The sequence below is a fragment of the Micromesistius poutassou genome, assembly GCF_964030765.1.
Source record: "Micromesistius poutassou genome assembly, chromosome: 4".
NCBI lineage: Eukaryota > Metazoa > Chordata > Actinopteri > Gadiformes > Gadidae > Micromesistius > Micromesistius poutassou.
Window position 1 is genome coordinate 6882214 of NC_140274.1, and position 27751 is coordinate 6909964.

Below are 27751 nucleotides of genomic sequence, written 5' to 3' on the forward strand. Positions count from 1 at the left end.
AATGGAAAGGGGGGCTGTTTACGTTTGGTTGTAGTCTTTTCGCTCGGTTCTCTGTGTCAACAGTAGGGCTAGAACCGAGCGAAAAGACTGGTCTTTCAAAGAGGGAAAGCTCATTTTCGGCCTACATCATATAAATTGTCAATGTGTAAATTATGCTCTCTGTTCCTTTTCAAGGAAATGCTCTGTGGCCCTGTCATACCAACTAGCTGTCTTTTCAAGTGACTTGACCAGTGTCCTCTCAATGGCCAGCAAAGCTAGGCTGCTTAAACGGCCTTTGCCTATTGTGTTAAGGGTGTAGGACTTGAGCCGCTTTAAACAGGAGAAGCTCCTTTCTACATCTGTAGATGTAGATCCAATTGTTGCCACTAATGAGAACAGTTTGTAAAGATGAGGCATTGCACTGTCTAACTCCATGTCTTTAAGGAACACCAAGAAATCACACAGCTTTCCCCTGTCACCCTGCAAGTCCTGATCTGAATACAGGACTTCAGGCACCTCAGGCTCCCTGAATCAAAGTGATGGCCAACTACCAAAACGATATTAAACTCAAACAAGGAAATGTGGGAATTCTGTTAAAGTCAAACAAGGAATTGTGAGTATAAGTGTATGAAATGTACAATGAAAATGGTCTAGCAATTTCGCCAAGCAAATATCAAGAAATAGGTTGCAGTTTGTCTTTCAATTCACTTGCAAAATCCAAGATGTGGGACTGAGGACTAAAGAGAGCTCCGGCGACGTTTTATAATTCAAAATCGCTGTCAATCAAACGGCAAATCAGTCTTTCGCAGACCCTCCAATCATCACGCAGAAGCCCAGTGTCCAGGCCAGCCCACTCCTCCATTCACCCCCAGAGACGCTGAGCGACCGTGGGAGGGACATAATCGCAGCATTATCCAATGACCGACTTTCGACGCACTAAAAAAAGCTGTTCTATGCAGTCGACGGACGCTGAGGAAAATGCACTGTGACGCTACAGGAATGAATGAGAAGGAAATCGAGTCAGCCGACCTGCGATAAGCAATTGATTCGGAACAAACTTGTCTTTGAGATGGACGTGTTCTAACACAATTTTTGTCAATGAAAACACAACAGTATATGTTTGACCATTTAATTTTTGAAATTTTAGGGGAAGCCGAGCTTCCCTTGCCGTCTTAGAGAAATCTCCACTGCTCTATAATCTTGTAAATGACTTGGTTGTAATGTGTTAGAGGGATGTATTTTGGGAGATCCCCATGTATTGTTGTGCAAAGTTTTGCCTGCTTAGTGACTAACAGGCTGGCTGAATTTGTAAATCAGGCTCCCAACGTGGCCCTTAATTGTACAACCTAACGTCTTCACCTTTTGGTTGGTCCACAGATTCACTGTCAAGCTCAACAGGGCCTCTGGTCTTTGCCCAAGTCCTCTGTCAGTTATCAGGAGTGCATAGGGCCAAATTCTGAAAAACAAACACTGCCCATCTCAGCAGTGATTTGTTTAGCTGCAGGAAACAAAATTTACCTGAAAGGTAGTTGTTTAGTGTTTAGTGAACATTTATCAACATCAATATGCTGTTATTTAATAAACTTTGACTGCTAAACGTGCTCTGTATTTTGAAAGTTTATTACATGTAATTTGTGGAACAGTTATTTACTGTAGTTTGACCTTATCCATCTGGAAACTTTGCTTCCAGACTTTTTACCAATGTTTTCTTTTTCTATTTACAGTATAGGCATAGAAGAAATGAGGCCACAAAACAAATTCACCCTACCCTAACATTCAATAAACCATTCAGGCAACAATGATTTCTTCAGGACCTTAAAACCTATTGATTTCAATCTGGCAAATCAGGCAGTGCTTTGTTACACAAACCAAATACAGCATAATATTTAAAAATTACAAATAACCTTCGGTCCCTGAGGCCATAAATAAGGGAACTTAGACATCTCGGGGCAAGGGTAAACACTATGTAATTGGTGTATCTTACATTAATGAATAAATGAAGATTAATCTGCATGACAGCAGCTTCAACTAAAGGGCACCACAACCGAATAAGGCAGAGAAGGAGCTGAAAACCATGAAGGAGTACCGTTCTGAGTCCCTTCCCTGAGGATTTCTTAGTCTCTCCTGATGCTCTCCTGGCTGCTTTTGTGATTTGAACATAACAGAACATAACGATGATAAACATGATGATAAAGTATAACTGAGTTATGGCTGACCAGTAATGACTCTGCCATCTGTGAATGATGAGCATTTCAACCCAGCACACCGAATCCTCTGTGTACCTGCTGACAGGCACTGAGGCCCAGTAGATCGAGAGAGATATGCTGATTGGTAAGATGCTGATAGCGTTGATTATCAGAATACAGTGCAGAGCATTGCGTGGGGTGCATAAGGCCCCGTGCTGCATAGGCATGCAGATGGCCACATAACGCTCCAGAGTCATCAATGTCAGTGTTAAAGGGAAGACAAAATTGTATGCAGTCCCCACTATAAGGAAGAGAATACAGAGCCAAATTTGCATGACAATTCGATAAAATGACAAGAGTAACAGAACGTTGGTCACCATTAGATACAGGCAGTCCGACATCAGGGTATAGGCAAAGAAGATGTAGCGCATGCTAGTGCGAAAAACTTCCTTCTTGAAAAAGGTTGTGAGGAGCAGACAGTTGAGGTACAGAAAAATTGCAATCAGAACCTGTACAATTATGACCTGGTGATTGATCTGTTTCAATGACCCTAACCCTCCAGATTGTGTTGAGTTGTTATAAGCCATGTTAACATATAAGTGGCTAGTGTATACACATTTATATGTATCTTTTGTATTTGATTACCAATTCATGCACTATTACCTAAACGTCCTTTTTGATCATGGACTGCAATTGACAATTATGTAAAAAACAAGAGGTATGCGACCTAAAAACCACCTAAAATGACTGGAGGAGGTTGTGGCCCAGGTGGTTCCAGAGAAGCTACACAGTTCCAGAAAACCAAAGTGACACAGGATTTGCCTTTTTTCATGAACACCTAGTGTTCTGAGATCACACCACGCATGGGGATATATAAATACAACCCAATGAATAGAGAGAATCTGTCCAATGTCGTCATACCTTCTAAGTTGCTTTTCATTGGCTATTTCAATTTAGATGTAGTTATGGGTGGTTCAGTTGAGCACATGGGACTTGACTGGACTTTCTAATCCCTCTTCTAATAATCACTACTCCTTCCTTTTTTCTTGACCTGAGTGGGGGTGGGGTATTCTCTTCTTTGGGGTTATCAGGTGGGCCCCCTCCACACTTAAGGCTCAGTTATTGTTCCACGTCGTCGTCGTCGCTTCGACGCAGTTGTGAACCTATTTTGGTTCTTTATTGGGTTTTAGTGAGTGTACCAATCACAGCCCTTGCTACTGCGTCGCCTCGACGCAAGGTAAATTGTTTTAGGAGGTGCGCGTCAGGCCCTTGCAGTGGACGCAAGGAGGGTCCGCAAGGCGGGTCCGCAAGGACGTAATGGCTCCGTAAACCCCCTTGCGTTGCGTCAACATGGAACCTGTTTCATTGATTGATTAAACCTTTATGTTTCCGGGGAGCATTTCTCTTCAGGTCCTTTGTTCAGCTCAGCAAATGACTGAGGGAAGAACCCACCAAGGGGTTAACTAACTTACCTACAGTAGTTATTAATATTCTTAAAGGTTTTCAGACTTACCTGTCTTCTACATTCATACATATATATATATATATATATATATATATATAAATATAAAAAAAAATATATATATATATATTTAAGCAATAGATCACGACAGGCCGTGGTATACGCTCATTATACCACAGTTAAGGGGCGTTGTCCGTCCCGACGCGCAGCGGAGGGGCGGCGACCCCCTTCACTGTGGTATAATGACCGTATATCACTGACTGAAGTGATCTATTGCTTTTATAAAACGGTTACGTAAATATGGCGAAATGAAAGTCATAGACACCCTCAATTTTGAAAAAGCTAGAAAGTCGGAAAAGCATTTTTTTTAACGAATACAAAAAAGTAGTCCCTCCTGGCTGCCGGCAAAGTGTACGGCGGTTGCTATGCAACACACTGTAGCGTCCTTCAGAGAGAAGGCTAGGCTAAAGACGGTAGCTTGGTTCGCCGGCAATTTAGCCTTCTATCGAGTTCACTCGAACTCGATAGTAGGCTAAATTGCCGACCGTGTGCCTATTGCTTTACAACATTTCCACCCTCTCCAGCAATCAACATGTTTTTTAGGCTTCAGTGAACTACACTATCGCTTTTATATATACATAAACAACAGTTAGAGTTAGGCGCGGAGTGATACTGAACTCTGTAAACTGAACGGGCGTCATAGCTGTGTGTATACGCTCAATATACAACGGTTGGGAACCAATCAGATCGCTTGATTTAGGCCCCCCGTTTTATAAATATATATATATATATGCATACATACATACATACATACATATGTACATTTGCACACATAGACACGCATGTATAAATTTTTATTTGGTTGTGTTGTAATTAGAGGTTAATAATCTCTCATGATCACTGAGGTTACAATGAGTCCCAGATGAAGCACTTAATGATGACATTCTTCCTTGTGTGTTTCCAATGTTTTTCCATAACTATGTCAACAATAAAACAAATTGCCCAATGTGGGATAAAGCTGTACAAAACATTGTTCCTATATTGAGAACTCACTCACAGGATCTATTAGTGGGACCCAAGTGTGCAAATAATTATTACTACTGAGACATCAGTTACATCAGTCTATTAGCAAGCACTAATATGTTGTTGCTCTGAAGTTTGAACTTTACTTTTACCATCTTTACTTTTCAAATAAGAAAAGACCTGACCTTTGATAAAGATTATTTTAACAAACAATTGGATTTCTAAATAATGCGTGATAACTTTTTCCAACCTAATAATACCAAGAAGAAAATGAGAGAGGCTCCTCCTCCTAAAGTTTTCTTGTTTAGATTCAAACAACTGAGTCCTGACTACAAGATCAAGTTGAAGGTTGAAAGTTGAAGACACGGGAAGAAAAAATGGCGGAGACACCTATCTGCTTGTGTGAATAATATGTTATGTTATATCACGCTCACAATGTATGAAATAAATCTGGCGGCATACAGTATATAACAAATATAATCAAAACAATATATATAACTAGACAATGTAATCCCACGCATAAAGGATTACTGTGCATAGAAATGCCTGTGATCTTTATGATCTTTTTGCATGTAGCTTTGGATAAAGGCATCTGCTAAGAACCATAACCATATTTCAGCTGAGGGTTGTATAGCCAATGCAAAGATTGATAGTTGAGTGTGGATGAATTGAGTTATGGTTGGACAGAAATCAGACACTGAACATAGAAACCATCAACTACAGTCTCTCGAGAATCTGTGGGTAAGATGAGGGAGGTAGTTAGATAATTCTTAAAATGTAAATCACAGTCAATACTAGAAAATGCATTTACTGCAGAAAATGCGGTGAGTGCTGTAGTACAAAGTGAGGTTGAAAATATGTTTTAATAAAGCCACATAGATTAAGACATAAAGAAACGTTAAATGGCTTAAATCGAGTGAAGGGATTTGAACAGATTTCAAAAGTCTAAATGGAGTAAACAATGTAAACATGCACACCATTTTAAAAAAAAATGGTTGGAAACAAATAAATTGACAGCTGAATGAAAACCGCAAAGCATTGCTAAAAATGCAGAAATGTAAAATGAATTGAACTGAAGAATCTGAAAGGTCAAATGTATTGCAGTGCACTGCTGAAAAACCTGGAAGCTGAAATCGAAAACTGACTGACGCTGAAATGCATTACCTGAAGAAGCTAAGTGCTGAAATACATTGTTACAAAAGCTGGAAGCTAAACTGTAATACTGTCAAAGTTGGAAGATAGTAGTAGTGCTGCTACCAGTAGTAGTAATGGTAGTAGTAGTAGTCGCTGAAGTAGTAGTAGTAGCTGAAGTAGAAGCAGTGGCGGTTTTAGGTACGGGCGATACGGGCAGCCGGGGCGGCATTACAGGGGGGGGCGGCACGAGCACATGAAAAAAAAAAATATCCGCACATTTTCTATTATCGATCATAAATAAATTGTATTTTTTCAGAACTTACTTTTCAGCACTGACTTTTCAGAGATTTGACCACACAGGCGCAAGCTTGTGAGTCATGTGATTATTGACAGTGTTCTGTCGCTGTTTCATTTTGAAACTCCTTTAGAGTCAAAGGTCTGAAAACGTGGTTCTGAAAAAAGGAAAAAAAACACGTTCCTGGGGGCGGGACCATCTTGCTCTAAACCTATTGGTTGCTCTCTGCTGAGGTACAGTCCAATCACATGCGCCGTTGATCGGTGTTTCAGTTCAAATGGTGACCGTGTTAACTGGTGACCGCCGAATGCGTCGCTTGTTGCTGTTGTTGTAGCTGTCCTTGCGAATGCCTCTTCGATTTGTTAACAATAAAATGTCAAAAACATACCCATCTCATTCGTATTTGGAGTCTAATTGGAGGAAAACATGTCACGTAGAACCATTTTGAGCCAAAATGAATGGAAAATTAATGTTTTTTTTATAATAAATATGGGATTCAAACTCATATAATTGCGGGGGAAAAATATTTCAAGTTGTGATTTCAACCCATTGTGCCGTTGAGCCACAGAGAGCTCATCACCTGCAGTACTAAAAACCACAACTAGTCTTCTTCCTGAGAGCAGGAGGCAGCCAGATCAACTTGTGACCCGACTGTCCATGTTATTATAGACCATGGTATTTGTCTCGTTTCCAAAAAGAAGAGGCCATTACGCCAGTTATTCAAAACCTAATGTTGTGTTTCCCTCGACTGCCTACAACCCAGCTAAAAACACTGTTATGCGCTCTTTCGCTATCATTTCGGTCGCCTGATGTGGTGTAGTCTCTAAGCAAAGCAGCGAGCTCGAGAATCAATGTGACGCAAGGCAGTATCAGTCTAAGGCACAACGTTTATTCAGATCAACAAAGCATACGTACAGGTTGTTCAAGGGATCATGAGACCAACTGAAAACGAGGCAGACATGGAACTTAAACTGTGATTATGAAAAAAGTATAAAGGATATCGAAATTCTGTTTTCAGATTATTTAAGATACAATTGTATTGATTTGTTAAACCTTTGAAAGAAGGTTAACGATAAAAAATTGACCAAGTTATGAAGTCTGTTAGAAGTTAGTGTCAGAGAATGACTTCCATTGTAAAAAAGAGTATTTTAAAAATAGAATGTCTCAAAAAGTATAAAGTTTACAAATATGAAAAGTCATTGTGTGGACCTAGACCTTTGTGACAGATGAATGGAATCAATTGGTTTGGTAGTTTTGTCCACATTAATTGCACAAGTTTGGTTGGGAGAAGAATAACGGAAGGGATATCAAGATTGTGCATTCCTATGCACAATAATTATCTGGTATCTGTGGTTGTCGCAGGCCTGTAATAAACTTGGCCTACCTGTCTGTCTACCTTACTACCCAGCTCCCTGCGCACACTCTGCCTGGAGTCATCCACAGGGCTAGGCAGACAATTGCTGTCATGTGTTTTGGGCGAGTGGCTTTGGATCGAGGCCTGAAGGGAGGGTTACGATTTTTTCAGTTGGATAGTTTCTAAATTGAGCCTACTCTGACTGATTTCTCCCAATTGTTCCCCGTGGGGTAGACAATTGGGCTTTTAGTTCAACAACGCTAACAGCCTCTATTGCCTTTGTTCATACGTGGCTGTGTTCTGGACATGTATTATTATTATCAGCCTGTTCATAATGCCATACATATTGCAACACTGTCACACTTCTGTTTAACTGACCAACAAACACACCTGAGTGCCGGAAAAGGAATACTGGTTATTTTCTCTATATATCTATATTATTATGTATTATTGTACTAAATATTAATTTAATTATGACACATTGTAATGTTGTGATTGATTTATGTTGTTTTTGCATTTCTTTGTTGGTACATGAGGCATGTTAACAGGAACAACAATCAAGAGCACACAAACACGCTTACACACGCAAACACACACACACACACACACACACACAGACACACACACACACACACACACACACAAACAGAGATGCTCACAATGGCTTAAAAATACACACCCAGTCACCTCTTGCCCTTGTCCTGTTGTGTTTTGTATGGAATCTTGTGAATGACTTGCCTTAGCAGGCTTAACAGACAGATTTTTCCTGATGATACTGAGGATGTGAGACAAGGTGAGCTCCTGGTGGCAACTAAAAGTTATTCCAAGCAATAATTGATAGCACTTTTAACTGAAAGGAGCTTAAATAAGCAGGGAAATAATATTGTTCTCTTAAGCATGGTACTGCAAGCAAACTTCATTGTCCACGGTAAACAAATTGTAGGCTACAGTATGTTGAGAAAGGAGGGTTGAAGTGTTGGGAGATTTCAAAACACAAACACACACACACACACACACGCACACGCACACGCACACACACACACACACACACACACACACACACACTCACACACACACACACACACACATCAGATTGTTATTACTTGTTCAAATGTGATATGAACAGTTTATTAGTGACTACTCGAATAAACACTGTAGATCCATGAGTTAGTTCAATTATTTGTTTATATTTTATTTGTTAAAGATGCGTGAGATACATGGATCAAGAGTTTTGTAAGATATTCCTGGGGCCAAACACTGCAAAACAAACACTGCCCATGTCAGCAATGATAAGTGTACCTGCAGCCAAGTACTGAAGATGCTATTGCCAAACATTAAATGGAAGAAGGAAATATAAAAATATATAAAATATTATCAAATATATCAAATAATATTTATATCAAACTGTAATGCATTGTTATGAAAAAGTTGCCATATATTTATACCGTACGATTAAACCTTAATGAAAAAAACCTTCCTAAGATATTTATTTCAGCCGTGTACCCCTTGTACACCCTTGCCATCACAAAACATTTAATTTACATTAAGGGCATTCAGCAGATGCTTAAGTTAAACATTTTGGTGAGGGAAATGTATCTGCATGTTATTTATAAACATGAACATGTTAGTGTCAGTACTAACAGTTGGAGTACAAGTTGAATTGTGCTTCTCTTATGATTGCTGGCTTTCATTCGTTGATTAACCCAATGATATGTAAGTATTCATATTAACATAATTCTATTAGGTACATTTTATTAACATTTTCCCAGCACCCTATGCATCCTATTCACCCCCTTTTGAGAAACCCGGCCGAAAAGGTACCGATCTTAAATCCAATGGTTGTTTCTGATCATAAGTTCTCACACCACTAACAGTTCAGGAACATATTGCTCTTTGTTTAAGATGCTGTTTGAAATTTAAACATTCAGGCAGTGTGTTTGTTTTATAAATGTTTTCTTCTTCAGTCTTTCAATCAGTCAATACAGGAGGCTGACAAGCCAAGCCAAAGACAGCATAATACTTCAAATTGACAAATAAATTTCGGTCCCTGAGGCCATAAACAAGGGAACTTAGGCATCTTGGGGCAAGAGTAAACACTATGTAATTGGTGTATCTTACATTAATGAATAATTGAAGATCAATCTGCATGACAGCATCTTCAACAAAAGGGCACCACAACCGAGTAAGGCAGAGAAGGAGCTGAAAACCATGAAGGAGTACCGTTCTGAGTCCCTTCCCTAAGGATTTCTTAGTCTCTCCTGATGCTCTCCTGGCTACTTTGAAGATTTGAACATAACAGAACATAACGACGATAAACATGATGATAAAGTATAACTGAGTTATGGCTGACCAGTAATGACTCTGCCATCTGTGAATGATGAGCATTTCAATCCCGCACACCGATTCCTCTGTGTACCTGCTGACAGGCACTGAGGCCCAGTAGATCGAGAGAGATATGCTGATTGGTAAGATGCTGATAGCGTTGATTATCAGAATCCAGTGCAGAGCGTTGTGCGGGGTGCATAAGGCCCCGTGCTGCATAGGCATGCAGATGGCCACATAACGCTCCAGAGTCATCAATGTCAGTGTTAAAGGGAAGAGAAAATTGTATGCAGTCCCCACTATAAGGAAGAGAAGACAAATCCAAACTAGCATGGCCGTTTGATAAAACGACAAGAGTAACAGAATGTCGGTCAGCAATAGGTAGAGGGAGTCCGACATCAGGGTATAGGCAAAGAAGATGTAGCGCATGCTAGTGCGAAAAACTTCCTTCTTGAAAAAGGTTGTGAGGAGTAGACCATTGAGGTACAGAAAAATTATAATCAGAACCTGTACAATTAGAGCCTGGTAATGGATAGACCCTATCCATCCAGGTCTTGTTGAGTTAGAAGCCATGTTAATATATTAGTGGCTAGTGTATACACATATGTATATTTTGTATTTAATTACCAATTCATGCACCATTACCTAAACTTCATTTGCGAGACAGTCCCCTCAAAATGACTGGAGGAGGTTGTGGCCCAGTTGGTTCCAGGAAAGCCCCACAGTTGCAAAAAACAAAGTGACGCTCGATTTGCCTTTTTTCATGAACACCTAGTGTTCTAAGATCGAACCAGGCATGGCGATATATAAATACAACCCAATGAATAGAGAGAAACAGTCCAATGTCGTCATACCTTCTAAGTGGCTTTTCATTGGCTATTTAAATTTAGTATAATGCTACACATGAACCTCGGATGGCGCAATTTGATTGGTTCGCTATATCGGGATATTGGGCAATATCCCATGATTGAGATCTCAAACTCGGGATATTGTTTTCATCGCAAAATGTCCCGCCTCGCAAGTCTCGTCACGCTAATAAAAACAAATAAACTGCTAATAAAAACAACTAAATCCCGGCAAAAAGTGTTATCTTGTTTACTTTTGGAGTGTTCACGTATAGTATATACTAAAACAATTATTCACCTCAGGCTCTGTGAATAGTGGGGAATAGCCCCCGAGACCGAAGGTCGAGTTTTGTTTTTATTAGCAGGTTATTTGTTTTTATTAGATTAATTAATCTAATAAACTTAATTTGATACCCAATAAGTAAAATGTTAAGTTATGTGGTGAATATTAGTACAGAAGCTTATCTTTATTTCATGGACCTCTTCCTTGTCAGCTACTGAAATTAATGTTACTATCATTAATATTATCTTATATAACTCATAATTATTATATATCCGATTTTATATTTTACATAATTGCTAAACATCTAAAATATATAATAATTATTAGTTCAATCAGTTGTATATCCTCTTCCTTGTTTACGTCAGTCCTTTTGTCTTCCATATTGATTTCCAATAAGTAATTCAAAAGCATATTTATAATTTGCATACCCTATGTGTAAGATTCTATAATTTAGCTATAGGTTAACAAAATCAGTACATTCAAACTTGTATGATTTATTATTTATACCAATATATACTTTCAAATTAAACAACTAATACATTTTCTTCAGTGATATTGTACTATTGACGTACTGCGTGACCAGGGCATATAGTTATATATGAGTAATATTTTAATCATCATATAATACTGACACATTGTACGGTTCTGATTCATTTATAGTTTATTTGTTTATTTTCCTTTGCTTTGTTGGTACATGAGACACAGTTCACAGGCACACTTATGAAGCACACACACACACACACACACACAAACACAGACACACACACACACACACACACACACACACACCCACACACACACACACACACACACACACACACACACAATCACACAAACAGACATTGGCCAACATTGGTTTAAAAATACATACCCAGTCACCTCTCTCCCTAGTCCTGTTGTGTATAAAATCTTGTGAATGACTTGGTTGTAATGTGTTAGGCTTAAAGGTATTTTGGGCGACCCCCATGTATTGTTGTGCAGAGGTTCCCCTAATTATCAACACACAGGCTGGCTCCCAACGTGGCCCTTAATTGTACAACCTAACCTAACTTCCCCTTTTGGTTGGTCAGCAGCTTCAATGTCAGAGAAGCTCAACAGGGCATCTGGTCTTTGCCCAAGTCCTCTGTCAGTTATCAGGACTAGGGCCAAACAGTAGTGATTCGTGTACCTGCAGCCGATACCAAGGCCAAACATTTAATGGACAGTCAGACATAAAATATTGAAAATAGCTTAATCAAACTGTAATGTATTGGTATGGAAAAGTAAACCATAAACCATAAACCATAAACCCCTAATGTTCCCTCTCTAATATATTTATTTCAGCCGAGTACCCCTCTAAGAGCACAAAAACATTAAGAGGAGGGAAATGTATGTGCATGTTATTATATTAATAATCATGAACATAAAACTGTTATTGTGAATACATACAGTTAGAGTACAAGTGGAATTGTGCTTAAATTATGATTGCTGTCATTCATAAGTAAGATTAACCAAACGTGCATGTAAATATTGAGATTAACATGATTATATTAAAGTGGTATTCAGATTTAAAATGATGTGCATTTACCTCATCCCCCATGCAGTTATTGAAAGTAACCCTGGGGATAGGTTCACTCCCATTTGAGGAACCCTGCCCTAAAAGATACCAATCTTAAATCAAATTGTTGTCTCTGATCCTAAGTTCTCACACCACTAACAGTTCAGGAACATATTGCTCTTTGTTTAAGAAGTTGTTTTGGCTGCATTTGTTTTTTCTTCTTAATTTTTTCAATCAGCCAATGCAGGAGTTGATTTGTTACACAAGCCAAAGACAGCATAGTATTTAAACATTAGAAATAACTTTCTATCCCTGAGGCCATAAACAAGGGAACTTAGACATCTCGGGGCAAGAGTAAACAGTATGTAATCTGTGTATCTTACATTAATGAATAAAAGCAGATCAATCTGCATAATAGCAGCTTCAACAAAAGGACACCAAAACCGAGTAAGGCAGAGAATGAGCTGAAAACCATGAAGGAGTACCGTTCTGAGTCCCTTCCCTGAGGATTTCTTAGTCTCTCCTGATGCTCTCCTGGCTGCTTTTGTGATTTGAACATAACAGAACACAATGATGACAAGCATGATTAAAAAGTATATCTGATTAATAGCTGATACCACATGTCCGTGCCATCTGTGAATCATGAACATTTCAGACGTGCACACCGTATACCCCGTGTTGATGGCAGGCATGGTGGCCCAGTAGATGGAGAGAGAGATGCTAATGGGTACGGAGCTGATAGTGGTGATAATCAGAATGCAGTGTAGAGCGTTGCGCTGACTGCATAAGGCCCCGTGCTGCATAGGCATGCAGATGGCCACATAACGCTCCAGCGTCATCAATGTCAGTGTTAAAGGGAAGGCAAACGTGTACACAGACACCACTGTGATGATGAGAATACAGATCTGTATTTCAATGACAATTCTAAAGAAGGACAGGATTAGCAGAACATTGGTCAGCACCAGGTACAGGCTGTCTGACATCAGGGTATAGGCGAAGAAGATATAGCGCATGCTTCTACGAAAGACATCCTTCTTGAAAAAGCTTGTCAGGAGCAGACAGTTGATGTACAGAAAAAATGCAACCAGAACCTGAACCACGATGACTATTGTCGATCTTTCGAGTTGAAAAAGGAGCACCATTCGATTGTGTTGAATTGTTATACTTATAAGCCATGAAAACATATATGTCTATAATGTGTATTTGTATACATAGATGTTGTTTGCAAAAATACATTCATGCACCATTACCTAAACTTCCTTTTTGTACATGTACTCAAATTGAGGAATTGAGGAAATATCAAGATGTTTGCGAGACAATCTACTTGAAGTTACATGTTGGAATGCCCGGATGACGTCGTGGCTCAGGGTATTCTGCAAAAGCAACACAGTTCCAGGAAAGAATGTAACCAAGGACTTGCCTTCTTTCATGAACACCTAGTGTCCTGAGAGGACACCATGCATGGCGATATTTAAGTACAACGTTACGCAATGAAACCATGAACCATCCATCCGATGAGGTCATGCAAGCTTCTCCCAATGCATCTCATTTGCTATCTAAATTTAGATTATTTAGCTTTTGACAATTAGAGTCGTTAGTAGTATTCGTATTTTTTACCTGTGTTGTTAAATTATTCCAATTTAATGTAGTAGTAGTATTTATGTTTAAACTGTTCACTTACAGACAGATGCAAACTATGTATGAGTTTGATGTATGAAGAGTAAAGAATTTAATTAAAATGTCCACATTTCTCTTACTTTTCTTTCTATATTGTATCTCTTAAAGAAGGGTGCTTTAAACAGTTTTCTTATTTAATAAATTGTATGGACATACTATATACATAATTACATAATGACTCTTGAACTTTGGGTTGTATCTTCATTGTTGAATGCACTTTGAATTGTCTTTGGATTTAAACTAAATAGAAGTTATGGAATTCATTGATGTTTCCATGCCGTCAATCAACGTTTACCATACAAATGATTAACTTATTTGACTCTGATTAGATTAATGATTACCTAACTGTACAAAATAAATTCAGACAAGCAAACTACACAGTGATTTTGTTTTGCTGCATATAAAAATATATTATATATGTATATATGTATAGATATTATATTTAATATAATATAATATATATATAAATATTTTTTTTTATACACATATATAAACATACATTTGCACACAAACATACACAAGCATTTGTATTTTTGATTTTGTTGGGTTGGAATGAGAGGTTATTCACCTTATTCAAATAAGTTAATGATGTTAACAGTTTAGCACCATCGCTGAGGTTATAATGAGTCCCAGATGAAGCACTTAATGATGACATTCTGCCTTGTGTGTTTCCAATGTTTTTCAATAACTATGTCAACAATAACAACAAATTGCCCAATGTGGGATAAAGCTGTACAAAACATTGTTCCCATATTGAGAACTCGCTCACAGGATCTATTAGTGGGACCCAAGTGTGCAAAAAATTATTACTTCTGAGACATCAGTTACATCAGTTTTTAAACACTTTACATTAACCTTCTATACTTTTCCTATTTGTTAATTCAGAATCCTATTTTTCATTTTACATAATTGTTAAACATCTAAAATATAGATTAGAATTATTAGTTTAATTAACTTAGTCGTATAGCGTATCCCCTATTTAAGTTTTGAATCAATCAAATCCCCTATTGTTGTCATGTTAAGTTAAAAAACGCTCACATACGTGGCTGTGTTCTGGACTATTCTGTATTATTATTATACTGTGCATTATGCCATTCATATTGCAACACTTTTGCGCTGCTGTTTAATTTACAAACACAGCGAGTGGCGGGAAAGAATTATCGTTTATTTTCTCTATATATTAGTGTATTATTATAATATGTCAGTAATATTAAATCATCATACAATAATGAAACATACGGTTCAGATTAATTTATGTTTATTTTGTATTTTTTTGATGGTAGGCCTACATGAGACATTTCCATAGGCCCACCAATCAGGAGCACAAGCACATGCACACACACACACACACACACACACACACACACACACACACACACACTTTATATTTATATTATTTATATATTTTGATGAATGTTTATTGTATTTTCATTGTTGAATCCCCACAAATAAAATAAATTAAAAGGTTTCTGAAAACATTTTTTAGTTGTTTTTAACTTTAAATGGGAATCATTATGAACCCTAATAACCCTAGCTGATTTGTATTAGCTAATGAGCTAAAACAGTATAGCATGAGCACTAAGGTTATAATGAGTCCCAGTTGAAGCACTTAATTATGCCTTGTGTTCATTTGGGCCAATAACTAATTGCCCAATGTGGGATAAAGTTGTACAAAATATTGTTCCCATATTGAGAACTCACTCAGGATCTATTAGTGGGAACTCAGTGTGCAAATAATTATTACTTGTGTCACCACAGTCTGTTAACAAGTTGTTTGTCTAAAGTTTTCCAACTTCAACATTATTTTCACATAATAAATATAACCTTTGCATTACAAAGACATAATGATCAAATTGTGTAGATTAAAACAATGTCTACATTTCATTACATTTAATATGCATCCTATGTTACTGATATCCTTTTTTTAAAACTCTAGCTACAACTTAACAGACAAACAACATCTAATGCTGCTTTACTCAGCCTGAGAGTAAGCTCTCAGTTCATTAATATTAGTGAATATTACATTCTATCAATCATGTATTTTCTGTATCACATTTCTGATAGCTCATCTCTAAACTTATTCTGTTATTCATTCAGTCATAGAGTTTAGCATAAAGTTTACAGTTTGCTAGTGGACCTGAGGTTTGTCCATCGGTTCTGCTGCTTTAGATGAGGTCCAGAATGCTGCGCCTACAACCTAATCCCATGCAGTATGGAAGGATGTTTGATGCACATTTTTCCAGGGATGCTTGTGGGCTATTGGGCTGAACCACATCTTAGAGGATCCACCATAGACAAGGGCTCCAAATGAGCGCAAGAACAAACCTTCAGCTCAGCGTTGATGGATCTACCTTTGGGATTCCGTCCATCTTCTTACTTGCTGCCCTATGGCCAGTTAAAGACAAATTACAGAGAAAAGTAGCCTCTTAATTATTCTCATAGGCCCTCCTGCTCATCTTTTCAGGCTGTTTCTACCTCTGTTGACCGTTCAGATGGTTCCGGGAGGCCCTACACATGGTTTTCAGTAAAAGTTGTTTTATTTATCCTTGTGAATCCTTTGCCTGTGCTATCAGGCCTCAGTCTACACCGTCCTCTGTTCCTGAAACTGCTACTAGGCCTCAAGAACTTCAAACCCCCTCTATTTTTTTTTGAAAATGAAAGTTAAGTATAGTTAAATTAAGGATTTTTAGATATATTATTGAAACTAGACAATGTGAATATTATAACATTTCTTTGTCATTTTTAGGTTTCCTTTCCCGTTCACAATTCAACATGCAGACTGGACTCTCAGGCAATTCAACATCTTCCCCCCCTTTTCGCACGGAGGGGGTCTCGCCCGGGGCGCAATTCAACGTAGAACCGCTACTGGTGTGGTGGTTCCCTTCTTCTCCATCTTCCTCTTCTGCATCATGCTCATGCTCTACATCTTCGCATCTAACCGGCACTTCATGGACAGCACTCGCTACTTGTTTGCCTTCATGCTGGTAAACGACACCCTACAACTGCTGTCCTCTGTGCTGCTCTTCTTCCTGGCTGTCGCCCAGGCTTCCCCATTGTCTTCTGTGCCCCCCTGCTGTTTTTCTCCACCGCTTCCTTCCTCAACACCCCTTTCATCCTAGCTACCATGTCACTGGAGCGCTACGTGGCCATCATGTACCCACTGCAGTGCCCACCTGCATGGCGCTCTGACCGCGTCTGGATCATCTTGCTGTGCCTGTGGCTCATCAGCTGTGTCCTCCCCACGGTGGACTTCTCCATAGCGGGGGCTCGTCCCGGTGTGAACGTCCTCTCCACACCCGTCTATTGCAGCACCGTGGTGCTCAACTCGTCTACCATCCAGACTCTGTTCAAGGTCTCCCTGAATGGGCTTTTCTTCGGGGCGATGGCACTCATGATCCTGTACACCTACATAAGGATCCTCCTGGAGACCAAGAAGATGAGGCAGGACAGGGCCTCTGTGAACAAAGCCATGCACACCGTGCTGCTCCACGGCTTTCAGCTGCTGCTCTGCCTCTTGGCCTTCACCAATCCCATCTCCGAACAGCTCCTTGTGCTCCACGCCAACTGGTTACCCGACGACATCTACTTCTTCAACTACTTCTGTTTTGTCCTCATACCGCGTTTCCTCAGTCCCCTCATCTACGGCTGGCGGGACAAGAGCCTGAGAGACCACATGAGAAGAGCAGCGCCGTGCTGCTCTCGTAGTCTCAGGACCCGTGGCATGGAGAAGCCATTGTCATAATTCATAATTCTAGCATATTTACCATTCAAGATAGACTTTTATAGACTTCATAGACTAGATGAATAGATCAATATGAAATGACAACTGTGCAATAGGTTTAGATATTTTGTGCAAATTGTATGCAAATCAAGGCAAGTCTATTTATATAGCACACTTCAAAAAATTGTGAGATAGCATTCATGCCATAATCGATAATGTTTATTTTGTTCAAGGGCTAATTTGAAGACAAGCATAATAATTCTCAATGTATATGTAAATCAGCTTTTTTGGCCAAGTATGCTCACACATACAAGGAATTTAGTCTCTGCATTTATCCCATCCGTGAATTAGTGAAACACACAGAGCACACAGTGAACACACATTGAACACACAGTGAGGTGAAGCACACCCGGAGCAGTGAGCCGCTACAGTGGCTCTCAGGGAGCAGTGAGGGGTTAGGTGCCTTGCTCAAGGGCACTTCAGCCGTGGATGTGGGAGAGCAGTGCTCAACCACTTCCCCCACCCACATTTTTACTACTGGGTCGGTGATCTAACCGGAAACCCTTCAGTTTGAAGGCTGAAGCCCTAACCAGTAGGCCACGGCTTCCCAATATTCATATCCATATCCATATCCACATGACGCTATGTCTATATGACTTTCTGACTTTTACAATCTTTGTACATTTATACAAAAAATAATCATACATTTAGATTAAAGAAGTAAATTCATATTTGTATCATTTGCTATAATTTACTCTCTCAGTTTCTCATCTCCCAGTTCTTCCGTGATCAACAGAAACGTGCCGGTGGTAGTACCGGGAAACTACCGCTGGGTGTCACTGTCACACAGTTTCCCTTACAGAATGTAGTCCAGCAAAACAAAATGCAAATATTAAAATAACCATTGATCATTATATCCTTTTATTAAGACATCTGTCCCTCTTTGCGTATTTACAAATATATTTTAGCTTAGGTATAAACTATAAACAATAGTTAATATAGCATCTAATGGAAATATTTAACGACTTGGGTTACGGCCGCGTAGATGACAATAACAAATTGGAAAAGTTATCCGTCTCACTAAACCCTTAATTTCTACCGATTCGGCCAATGAAAGCTGACCCTCGCCTATGGCAGCGCAGTGGGGGACCTGGCTCTCTGCAGAGCGTGCGGGGCAGGGGCCACCGAAACTCTCCTCTACTGCTGGTAACCGAGGGCGCTGATCCACGTGAGCGAATGACTGGAGGAGACTCGGCATTGGAAATACACGTTGCAAGATGCTTTTTCTTAAATGGATTTACTTCGGTTTTGGCCTCATCACTTCGTCTCACGTCTGTATGTCTGCTGGTGAAATATACACTTCGCTACTGAACGTAAAAGAGGCGATCGTTATTGAACGGACACTGATACATACTCTGGGAACCTACATTGACCACGAACTGGAAAGACTTGAGGACCTTAAACGGTGAGTGTGACTGACATTAGGTATCAACGGATAAAGGCAGCTTTTATTTCCAGCTAGACTAATTAGTCGGTTAAATCTCTCTCTCTCTCTCTCTTTCTCTCTCTCTGTCTCTCTCTCTCTCTCTCTCTCTCTCTCTCTCTCTCTCTCTCTCTCTCTCTCACTCTCCCACTCACTCACTCCTTCTCTCGCATCTTCCTCTCCAAGACTAATGGCATGGACAATTGTGCTGTTCATCTAGATTTCTAACAATATTTTCTTGAAACATGTAGGTCCTATGCCTATTAGAAAATATAATGCATCATATAATATCGACTTAATGTGTTTATTTTGAAAGTCTCTATTGACCAGATATTAAGTACTCATATATTATAGGACTAATTACAAACAATACGATTCTTAAGTTCTGGTTCACATCCCAGGTATTATGTCCTATAGTTCTTCCGATGTTGTCAGTTTCCTGCCACTTCCCTGGTTTCCTGCCAATCATGAGGCCAATGGAAGAGCCCACATTTCCCTCAGAGAGTCAGTGTGAGGTGTGTGCTTGTATTTATCCTGCAATGGTATGGTGCCCTGTGGTTCTCACTTACTGCTTTACCGTGACAACTGGTACACACTCCGGCACCACATGATAAGTGGGTAAAGAAACTGCATAAATGTGGCTTCACCTCTGCACATCTCAATCTAACAATTTTCAATGCCATTTGCATCACATGTATGTAGTAGTTCCTACATTCACGCCATTGTTTCTCAAACAGCTCCTTCCTCTGTTAAAAGATTCAACTCTAGGGTGTCTGACCTGCACAACGTCGTTTACAACGGATCCACCACGGCCATGGCTAACCCCCTGATCGCATTCACCCTGATCAAGCGCTTACAGTCTGAGTGGGCCAACCTGGTCTACAGCAACGAAGCCTCAGAGAACGCACAAGGTTGGTTCAATCAGCACACAGACACAGTTAAGCTCAGACCAGGCAGCAATAGCAATAGCAGCCATCACTGACAGAATGTGGCATTTGCCATCATCCTAGAATGCCAATCTGCCCTTCATTCATTTGCGGTGTCACATTTCACAGGCCTTAGAACTCCAGCACCAGAAAACACACCAGAAAACACACCCCGCCCCTCCGCTCCTCTCCTCTCAACACCCCCCTAATAACCCCTTTTGGCTCTCCTTCCCCCCAGCCCTGAGGTCCGGTTTCAAGGCGGTGGAGGCCAGCCTGCCCAAGATGGAGGACCTGCAGGGTGCTGCTAAGGCGCTGATGCGGCTCCAGGATGTGTACGCTCTCCAGGTGGGGAGCCTGGCCCGAGGTCACTTCCAGAGAACTGCTCGGGGCGATTGCAATTGTCAATTATGTAAGTTGCTTTTCATTGGCTATTTCAATTTAGATGTAGTTATGGGTGGTTCAGTTGAGCACATGGGACTTGACTGGACTTTCTAATCCCTCTTCTAATAATCACTACTCCTTCCTTTTTTCTTGACCTGAGTGGGGGTGGGGTATTCTCTTCTTTGGGGTTATCAGGTGGGCCCCCTCCACACTTAAGGCTCAGTTATTGTTCCACGTCGTTGACGCAGCGCAATGACCACGCAGACGCTTCGACGCAGTTGTGAACCTGTTTTGGTTCTTTGTTGGGTTTTAGTGAGTGTACCAATCACAGCCCTTGCTGCTGCGTCGCCTCGACGCAAGGACGTAATGGCTCCGTAAACCCCCTTGCGTTGCGTCAACATGGAACCTGTTTCATTGATTGATTAAACCTTTAAGTTTCCGGGGAGCATTTCTCTTCAGGTCCTTTGTTCAGCTCAGCAAATGACTGAGGGAAGAACCCACCAAGGGGTTAACTAACTTACCTACAGTAGTTATTAATATTCTTAAAGGTTTTCAGACTTACCTGTCTTCTACATTCATACATATATATATATATATACATACATACATACGTACATTTGCACACATAGACACGCATGTATAAATTTTTATTTGGTTGTGTTGTAATTAGAGGTTAATAATCTCTCATGATCACTGAGGTTATAATGAGTCCCAGATGAAGCACACCACGTTTTCAGACCTTTGACTCTAAAGGAGTTTTAAAACGAAATAGCGACAGAACACTGTCAATAATCACGTGACTCACAAGCTTGCGCCCGTGCGGTCAAATCTCTGAAAAGTCAGTGCTGAAAAGTAAGTTCTGAAAAAATACATTGCAATGGTGTAAATTTACACCTTTACAAGTTTTTAAAAATAAATATTCAACCTTTCAAAACGTATTTCTCAATGTATGAACACCTGTTTGCAGAATCCCATTTACAAGGTTTCGAAACCGGGAAACAAAGTAATACACTGTTAGAACAGTGTCAGATTTGAAACTCTACAAATGCGCTGGTGAAAATTTTTAAACTTTGAAAATGTGTTTGTGAAAAGATTTTAGCTTTGAAAATGTGTTGGTGAAAATGATGAAGAAGATAAAATAGAACACAAAATCATGTTTTCAGATGTTTGACATTTTTTTTCAGGCTATAATCTCTTTTTTCTGTGTTGCAAAACCTTTTTTTACAATGTGTTGAGTTTTCAAACACAGACTTACAAGCCTTTGAAACTTTTTTTTTCAGGTTTGAATTATGACAGGATACTGGCTCCATACCACCCCCCACCCCCCCCCCCCCCCCCCCCCGTCAACAATTCCGCCAGACCGCAACTGCCCCCCCCCTTCAACTACTTCGTACGGAGGGGGTCTCGCCCGGGGCGCAACTCAATGTAGAACCGCTACTGAGTACAAGTATTAGTAGCTGAAGTAATAGTGGCACTAGCTGCACAAACGATATGCCATATGAAAGGTATGGTATTGATTGATGTTTGTAGAAAGAATTATAATAATCCCGCCAGTTCTTTTTAAAACCAGCCAAAATTTAATGTAATCGCCTAATGCTCATTTTTCCAGCCTATTGTAATTAAAAGTAGTCAAATTGGGCGGGAAAAACTGGCCAATCTGACAACACTGCCTGCACGTCCTCGCAATCCTCCCTCAGCATAAATCAATGAGACCAACTGAAAACGAGGCAGACATGGAACTTAAACTGTGATTATGAAAAAAGTATAAAGGATATCGAAATTCTGTTTTCAGATTATTTAAGATACAATTGTATTGATTTGTTAAACCTTTGAAAGAAGGTTAACGATAAAAAATTGACCAAGTTATGAAGTCTGTTAGAAGTTAGTGTCAGAGAATGACTTCCATTGTAAAAAAGAGTATTTTAAAAATAGAATGTCTCAAAAAGTATAAAGTTTACAAATATGAAAAGTCATTGTGTGGACCTAGACCTTTGTGACAGATGAATGGAATCAATTGGTTTGGTAGTTTTGTCCACATTAATTGCACAAGTTTGGTTGGGAGAAGAATAACGGAAGGGATATCAAGATTGTGCATTCCTATGCACAATAATTATCTGGTATCTGTGGTTGTCGCAGGCCTGTAATAAACTTGGCCTACCTGTCTGTCTACCTTACTACCCAGCTCCCTGCGCACACTCTGCCTGGAGTCATCCACAGGGCTAGGCAGACAATTGCTGTCATGTGTTTTGGGCGAGTGGCTTTGGATCGAGGCCTGAAGGGAGGGTTACGATTTTTTCAGTTGGATAGTTTCTAAATTGAGCCTACTCTGACTGATTTCTCCCAATTGTTCCCCGTGGGGTAGACAATTGGGCTTTTAGTTCAACAACGCTAACAGCCTCTATTGCCTTTGTTCATACGTGGCTGTGTTCTGGACATGTATTATTATTATCAGCCTGTTCATAATGCCATACATATTGCAACACTGTCACACTGCTGTTTAACTGACCAACAAACACACCTGAGTGCCGGAAAAGGAATACTGGTTATTTTCTCTATATATCTATATTATTATGTATTATTGTACTAAATATTAATTTAATTATGACACATTGTAATGTTGTGATTGATTTATGTTGTTTTTGCATTTCTTTGTTGGTACATGAGGCATGTTAACAGGAACAACAATCAAGAGCACACAAACACGCTTACACACGCAAACACACACACACACACACACACACACACAGACACACACACACACACACACACACAAACAGAGATGCTCACAATGGCTTAAAAATACACACCCAGTCACCTCTTGCCCTTGTCCTGTTGTGTTTTGTATGGAATCTTGTGAATGACTTAAGGTTGTGATGTTCTACAGGGATATATTTTGGGTGATCCCATGTATCATTGTTCAGAGGGTCCTCTGCTTAGTAACTAACAGACTGGCAGTTTTTTCCTGATGATACTGAGGATGTGAGACAAGGTGAGCTCCTGGTGGCAACTAAAAGTTATTCCAAGCAATAATTGATAGCACTTTTAACTGAAAGGAGCTAATATTGTTCTCTTAAGCATGGTACTCCAAGCAAACTTCATTGTCCACAGTAAAAAAATTGTAGGCTACAGTATGTTGAGAAAGGAGGGTTGAAGTGTTGGGAGATTTCAAAGCTGTACACACACACACACACACACACACACACACACACACACACACACACATCAGATTGTTATTACTTGTTCAAATGTGATATGAACAGTTTATTAGTGACTACTCGAATAAACACTGTAGATCCATGAGTTAGTTCAATTATTTGTTGATATTTTATTTGTTAAAGATGCGTGAGATACATGGATCAAGAGTTTTGTAAGATATTCCTGGGGCCAAACACTGCAAAACAAACACTGCCCATGTCAGCAATGATAAGTGTACCTGCAGCCAAGTACTGAAGATGCTATTGCCAAACATTAAATGGAAGAAGGAAATATAAAAATATATAAAAATATTATCAAATATATCAAATAATATTTATATCAAACTGTAATGCATTGTTATGAAAAAGTTGCCATATATTTATACCGTACGATTAAACCTTAATGAAAAAAACCTTCCTAAGATATTTATTTCAGCCGTGTAACCCTTGCCATCACAAAACATTTACATTTACATTAAGGGCATTCATGCAGATGCTTAAGTTAAACATTTTGGTGAGGGAAATGTATCTGCATGTTATTTATAAACATGAACATGTTAGTGTGAGTACTAACAGTTGGAGTACAAGTTGAATTGTGCTTCTCTTATGATTGCTGGCTTTCATTCGTTGATTAACCCAATGATACGTAAGTATTCATATTAACATAATTCTATTAGATACATTTTATTAACATTTTCCCAGCACCCTATGCATCCTATTCACCCCCTTTTGAGAAACCCGGCCGAAAAGGTACCAATCTTAAATCCAATGGTTGTTTCTGATCATAAGTTCTCACACCACTAACAGTTCAGGAACATATTGCTCTTTGTTTAAGAAATGCTGTTTGAAATTTAAACATTCAGGCAGTGTGTTTATTTTATAAATGTTTTCTTCTTCAGTCTTTCAATCAGTCAATACAGGAGGCTGACAAGCGAAGCCAAAGACAGCATAATATTTCAAATTGACAAATAAATTTCGGTCCCTGAGGCCATAAACAAGGGAACTTAGGCTTCTTGGGGCAAGAGTAAACACTATGTAATTGGTGTATCTTACATTAATGTATAATTGAAGATCAATCTGCATGACAGCATCTTCAACAAAAGGGCACCACAACCGAGTAAGGCAGAGAAGGAGCTGAAAACCATGAAGGAGTACCGTTCTGAGTCCCTTCCCTGAGGATTTCTTAGTCTCTCCTGATGCTCTCCTGGCTGCTTTTGTGATTTGAACGTAACAGAACATAACGATGATAAACATGATGATAAAGTATAACTGAGTTATGGCTGACCAGTAATGACTCTGCCATCTGTGAATGATGAGCATTTCAATAGCGCACATCGATTCCTCTGTGTACCTGCTGACAGGCACTGAGGCCCAGTAGATCGAGAGAGATATGCTGATTGGTAAGATGCTGATAGCGTTGATTATCAGAATCCAGTGCAGAGCGTTGTGCGGGGTGCATAAGGCCCCGTGCTGCATAGGCATGCAGATGGCCACATAACGCTCCAGAGTCATCAATGTCAGTGTTAAAGGGAAGAGAAAATTGTATGCAGTCCCCACTATAAGGAAGAGAAGACAAATCCAAACTAGCATGGTCGTTTGATAAAACGACAAGAGTAACAGAATGTCGGTCAGCAATAGGTAGAGGGAGTCCGACATCAGGGTATAGGCAAAGAAGATGTAGCGCATGCTAGTGCGAAAAACTTCCTTCTTGAAAAAGGTTGTGAGGAGTAGACCATTGAGGTACAGAAAAATTATAATCAGAACCTGTACAATTAGAGCCTGGTAATGGATAGACCCTATCCATCCAGGTCTTGTTGAGTTAGAAGCCATGTTAATATATTAGTGGCTAGTGTATACACATATGTATATTTTGTATTTAATTACCAATTCATGCACCATTACCTAAACTTCATTTGCGAGACAGTCCCCTCAAAATGACTGGAGGAGGTTGTGGCCCAGTTGGTTCCAGGAAAGCCCCACAGTTGCAAAAAACAAAGTGACGCTCGATTTGCCTTTTTTCATGAACACCTAGTGTTCTAAGATCGAACCAGGCATGGCGATATATAAATACAACCCAATGAATAGAGAGAAACAGTCCAATGTCGTCATATCTTCTAAGTGGCTTTTCATTGGCTATTTAAATTTAGTATAATGCTACACATGAACCTCGGATGGCGCAATAAATGAAAATATTAATAATAAAATAATAAAATGTACTAACAAATAAAATTAGTACAGAAGCTTATCTTTATTTCATGGACCTCTTCCTTGTCAGCTACTGAAATTAATACTTACTATTAACTACTATTACTACTGTTACTATCATTAATATTATCTTATATAACTCATAATTATTATATATCCTATTTTATATTTTACATAATTGCTAAACATCTAAAATATATAAGAATTATTAGTTCAATCAGTTGTATATCCTCTTCCTTGTTTACGTCAGTCCTTTTGTCTTCCATATTAATTTCCAACAAGTAATTCAAAAGCATATTTCTAATTTGCATACCCCAAATAAGTAGGCCTATGTGTAAGATTCTATAATTTAGCTATAGGTTAACAAAATCAGTACATTCAAACTTGTATGATTTATTATTTATACCAATATATACTTTCAAATTAAACAACTAATACATTTTCTTCAGTGATATTGTACTATTGACGTACTGCGTGACCAGGGCATATAGTTATATATGAGTAATATTTTAATCATCATATAATACTGACACATTGTACGGTTCTGATTCATTTATAGTTTATTTGTTTATTTTCCTTTGCTTTGTTGGTACATGAGACACAGTTCACAGGCACACTTATGAAGCACACACACACACACACACACACACACACACAAACACAGACACACACACACACACACACGCACACACACACACACACACACACACACACACACACACACACACACACACACACACACACACACACACACACACACACACACACACACACAATCACACAAACAGACATTGGCCAACATTGGGTTAAAAATACACACCCAGTCACCTCTCTCCCTAGTCCTGTTGTGTATATAATCTTGTGAATGACTTGGTTGTAATGTGTTAGGCTTAAAGGTATTTTGGGCGACCCCCATGTATTGTTGTGCAGAGGTTCCCCTAATTATCAACACACAGGCTGGCTCCCAACGTGGCCCTTAATTGTACAACCTAACCTAACTTCCCCTTTTGGTTGGTCAGCAGCTTCACTGTCAGAGAAGCTCAACAGGGCATCTGGTCTTTGCCCAAGTCCTCTGTCAGTTATCAGGACTAGGGCCAAACACTGCAAAACAAACACTGCCCATCTCAGCAGTGATTCGTTTACCTGCAGCCGATACCAAGGCCAAACATTTAATGGACAGTCAGACAGAAAATATTGAAAATAGCTTAATCAAATTGTAATGTATTGGTATGGAAAAGTAAACCATAATTCATAAACCATAAACCCCTAATGTACCCTCTCTAATATATTTATTTCAGCCGAGTACCCCTCTAAGATCACAAAAACATTAAGAGGAGGGAAATGTATGTGCATGTTATTATATTAATAATCATGAACATAAAACTGTTATTGTGAATACATACAGTTAGAGTACAAGTGGAATTGTGCTTAAATTATGATTGCTGTCATTCATAAGTAAGATTAACCAAACTTGCATGTAAATATTGAGATTAACATGATTCTATTAAAGTGGTATTCAGATTTAAAATGATGTGCATTTACCTCATCCCCCATGCGGTTATTGAAAGTAACCCTGGGGATAGGTTCACTCCCATTTGAGGAACCCTGCCCTAAAAGATACCAATCTTAAATCAAATTGTTGTCTCTGATCCTAAGTTCTCACACCACTAACAGTTCAGGAACATATTGCTCTTTGTTTAAGAAATGTTGTTTTGGCTGCATTTGTTTTTTCTTCTTAATTTTT

The 27751-nt window shown here is 39.3% G+C and overlaps 2 protein-coding genes and 3 pseudogenes across 5 annotated transcripts; 1 reads left to right on the plus strand and 4 right to left on the minus strand.

The window, feature by feature from the left end:
- Positions 1-1334: 1334 nt before the first annotated feature.
- LOC311342467 (odorant receptor 131-2-like) lies at positions 1335-2752 on the minus strand (the record flags this gene model as incomplete). Its single annotated transcript, XM_084467292.1, has 2 exons — positions 1335-1338; positions 1884-2752. The coding sequence occupies 2 exons, from the start codon at positions 2750-2752 to the stop codon at positions 1335-1337; spliced, it is 873 nt and encodes a 290-aa protein (XP_084323418.1).
- Positions 2753-9401: 6649 nt separating this feature from the next.
- LOC311342468 (odorant receptor 131-2 pseudogene) lies at positions 9402-10328 on the minus strand (annotated as a pseudogene). Its single transcript has one exon. The product of its transcript is annotated as an odorant receptor 131-2 pseudogene (transcript).
- Positions 10329-12650: 2322 nt separating this feature from the next.
- LOC311342469 (odorant receptor 131-2 pseudogene) lies at positions 12651-13433 on the minus strand (annotated as a pseudogene). Its single transcript has one exon. The product of its transcript is annotated as an odorant receptor 131-2 pseudogene (transcript).
- A 2845-nt stretch (positions 13434-16278) lies between these two features.
- LOC311342470 (odorant receptor 131-2-like) lies at positions 16279-17839 on the plus strand (annotated as a pseudogene). Its single transcript has 2 exons — positions 16279-16307; positions 16844-17839. The product of its transcript is annotated as an odorant receptor 131-2-like (transcript).
- Positions 17840-24705: 6866 nt separating this feature from the next.
- Positions 24706-25488, minus strand: LOC311342471 (odorant receptor 131-2-like; the record flags this gene model as incomplete). Its single annotated transcript, XM_084467293.1, has 1 exon — positions 24706-25488. The coding sequence occupies one exon, from the start codon at positions 25486-25488 to the stop codon at positions 24706-24708; it is 783 nt and encodes a 260-aa protein (XP_084323419.1).
- Between the last annotated feature and the right edge of the window lie 2263 nt (positions 25489-27751).